Source organism: Benincasa hispida, chromosome 5 (genome assembly GCF_009727055.1).
Source record: "Benincasa hispida cultivar B227 chromosome 5, ASM972705v1, whole genome shotgun sequence".
NCBI lineage: Eukaryota > Viridiplantae > Streptophyta > Magnoliopsida > Cucurbitales > Cucurbitaceae > Benincasa > Benincasa hispida.
Genome location: NC_052353.1, coordinates 62911658 through 62915132, shown reverse-complemented (window position 1 = coordinate 62915132; position 3475 = coordinate 62911658). Strand labels below are relative to the sequence as shown.

General features: G+C 41.7%; 1 protein-coding gene and 1 long non-coding RNA gene across 2 annotated transcripts; one reads left to right on the top strand and one right to left on the bottom strand.

The window, feature by feature from the left end:
* Window positions 1-106: 106 nt before the first annotated feature.
* Window positions 107-2486, bottom strand: LOC120078684 (protodermal factor 1-like). The gene is made up of 3 exons (XM_039032984.1): window positions 1913-2486; window positions 702-1671; window positions 107-588 (listed from the first exon to the last, which is right to left on the bottom strand). Exons 1-3 carry the CDS (start codon window positions 2067-2069, stop codon window positions 258-260), a joined length of 1458 nt encoding a protein of 485 aa, XP_038888912.1. The 5' UTR covers window positions 2070-2486; the 3' UTR covers window positions 107-257.
* Window positions 507-3018, top strand: LOC120078685. The gene is made up of 2 exons (XR_005482071.1): window positions 507-638; window positions 2625-3018. It is a non-coding gene; the product is annotated as an uncharacterized LOC120078685 (long non-coding RNA).
* The last annotated feature ends 457 nt before the right edge of the window (window positions 3019-3475 follow it).

Below are 3475 nucleotides of genomic sequence, written 5' to 3'. Positions count from 1 at the left end.
TTCTCTTTGCGTAATGAATCTCTTTTGTGAAGTGATTTTAAAATACATGGTTAGTAGGCTTAAATTGAACAGTGACTTCTAAAAAAATTTAAATACTCAAGCAAAGTATTGAAATGTAACATATGATATCCATCTCAATGTAGCACTAGGGAATATAATATGGAGGACACGGAAGAAACGTAATATACTTAACAGAAACTGCAGGGCTTGCTACCTTAGACATAATGCACTTACAAATATGGTAAATTTATTCTGCTTCAGGTTCTAGGCTTGAATCTACCCTCGTTAGCCATCTGGAAAACCTGGGCCTGTGCTGCTGCTGCTTTGTTTGAGCTTAGTGCCGATACAAAACTGTCACGGACTTGATTGGTTGTGAAGGGGTACCTGTTGTTCACCATGGAGTTCAGGAAAGCCGCAGCTCCTTCTCGGTAAAGTGCTCCTAGGCCATCAGTTCGTGTGTTTGAGAGTGCTTGTGGTATGCTGAGAGTAGCTCCAAAGCCTGGAGCGTTTGTTATACCAAAAGCACTGCCCATTGTTCCCCACCAGCCTAACAACCCCCATATTATTCCTGGGTGCGTCCTCCAATAGCTGAAAATACACGATGATAGAAGGTTATTATCATTATTCGAAATGTGAAGGTATGCTCTTTCTTTCACTAACACAGTGAAAAAAGTATAGCATATATAATTGTAATTACTTACTTGCATGTGCCAGTGAAGGGAGAATTGGGATCTGGAACAAAAGGAGGTGCTGATGTGATTGGTGGGGTTCCGTAGAATGGTGTACCAGAAGTTGGAGGGTTGTAGTACCCACTACCACCTGAAGGAGGAGTTGTTGGAATTGATGGTGTCGGATCAAAAGTTGGAGGGCTACTGTATCCACTACCGCCTGATGGAGGAGTTGATGGAGTTGATGGGGTAGGATCATAAGTTGGAGGGCTATAATATCCACCACCACCTGAAGGAGTTGACGGAGTTGATGGGGTTGGAGTAGGATCATAAGTTGGAGGGCTATAGTATCCACCACCACCCGAAGGAGTCGATGGAGTCGATGGGGTTGGAGTGGGATCATTAGTTGGAGGACTGTAGTATCCACCACCTGAAGGAGTAGATGGAGTTGATGGGGTTGGAGTTGATGGAGTTGGAGTAGATGGAGTTGGAGTGGGATCGTAAGATGGAGGACTGTAGTATCCGCCACCCGAAGGAGTAGATGGAGTTGATGGAGTTGATGGGGTTGGAGTTGATGGAGTTGATGGAGTTGGAGTGGGATCGTAAGAGGGAGGGCTGTAGTATCCCCCACCACCGGAAGGAGGATTCGAAGGAGTTAATGGGGTTGGAGTGGGATCATGAGTCGGAGGGCTGTAGTACCCACCACCACCAGAGGGAGGATTCGATGGGGTTGGATTATATGTAGGAGGGTTGTGGTATCCGCCATCACCGGAAGGAGGCTTCGATGGAGTTGATGGGGTTGGATCATGTGTAGGAGGGTTGTAGTATCCACCACCACCAGAAGGAGGTTTCGATGGAGTAGGAGTGTGTGGTGGGTTCCCGCACTTCCCTGGTTTTGGGTTGTGTTTCTTACCACCATGCCCATGAGAGGGTGGTTTTCCTCCATGGCTGCCTCCCGAACCACGAGGTGGTGGAGTTCCATAAGGTGGACTCCCTTGTGAACCTACAAAGAGGAAGATACTGGATGAGTTAAAAAAAAAGGTTAACATTTGTCACTGATTTGAATAGTTCTTGCTACTTTTTGACACCAGCACGTACTTTAGATCCTTCCATCCACTTAAAAGATATAGATTTACAAATTTCAATGTGGGTAAGTGGTCAGGAATATCTCAACGCTATAAAATATTTTGGAACTGCGGAATGCGAGGGAATGTGTGTGTATATGTCGTGGGTGATAGAGAAACCTGAGGGGGGGCTTCCTGCATGTGGGTCTGGAGTGTAATATGTTTTCTGATCTTCGTTGCTCGCAGACGTCAAAGGGATGGCCTTGTTTTGAGAAACCAACCCAACAATGAGAGTCCATAGAAGGAGAGAAGCTAGTCTTCTTTCCATTATGTTCATATCCGTATGTTTTACTAAGAAGGGAGAAAAAGGAGGATGATGGATTATTGTTGATGAAAATGCATGAGAAGACTAAACGATGCATATAAAAGACGAAGTGAGGTAGAGAGTGTAGTAAATATTTGCAGGTAGAAGGTTATGTGGTTAGTTGATGCGTTCAGGTGCATTTATTTGCTTATTTACTTCTTGCATTGCTCGCATTAATGTTTGAACATTGGAGTCGACAATGCATATGAATTCAAATAAATTTTTCTGACAGTCTCAAGGTAAACTCTCCCTTTCATTACTTCTCTCTCAATCTTCCCCCGGACACGTTGCGGTCTGTCATTAGCCCATTAGGATATGCCTTTTTCTCTCTCTCTTTTTTATTTGTTAAACAACATGTAAAGTTAAATTTCAAGCTTCAAACTTCTTAGTAAAAAAATACACGCCTTAACCATTTGGTGGGTATGCTCAATGCTCATCCTTATTACGATTTACGTAGTAGCAACTAATTTCATGGATCACATTTTCTCTTTTAATTGCTAACAAGCATCTTATATGATTTATGAGTAGATATGTGAAGTAATACAAATGCAACATCTAGAGTCTGCGCCGTGCATCCCACACGGGGGATGCGCATGCCATGGAAATGCTATCAGCTCGTGATCCGATGAGGAGCAACTACTCTTAGTTGCTGGTGCTGCCTTATTCAGATATTCAGGCAGCGCAATAGATATTTTCATAGGAAAATTGGGAATTAAAATCCATGTGTATATGCATGGCTTTCTGGCAATTTAGGTCCCACTGCTCTAACAATCCCATTATTTTTTCCTCCCTCCTTATCTTATTAGTTACTACATTTACTTAACTGTCGCCAATGATAGCTGGAATCCTGTGAAATATAGTGTTCCGAGCTGGAATGACTTATTTAATCTCTATTAATGAAGGATCTGATACCATCCTGGCACCCATATCTCAAGCCTTGAACAAGCTGCTCAAACTGTAGCTCCCCTCCCTTGGCCTTATTTTTTCGCCTCCTCTAATGTACGACAAGTTTGATTTCTGGTTAAAACATGAATTTTGCTTATTTATACTTGAAGTTTATTGTCGGTAGGAAAAAAGAAAACTTTCCTTCATACTGGAAAAGATAGCTGTTGTTTTCATAGTGGGTCTATTTATTTATTAAATTTAGTGTAAATAAAAACATAGAAATTGACAGCATGAATAGGAGTTTAATAGTAGAGGGATTTGATAATGTCTCTTAAATATTTGTAAATGTAGTCTATAAGGAGTCTAAGATTTTTTTTTAGTTGAGAGCATATGTCTTAATTGGTTAAGCATTTAAGTTTGTCATTAGCGATTATTTGTAGCTAAAGAAAAGTAGGTCTTCATGGGTTGAGTTAGGTTGAATTGAAAGGCTTTTT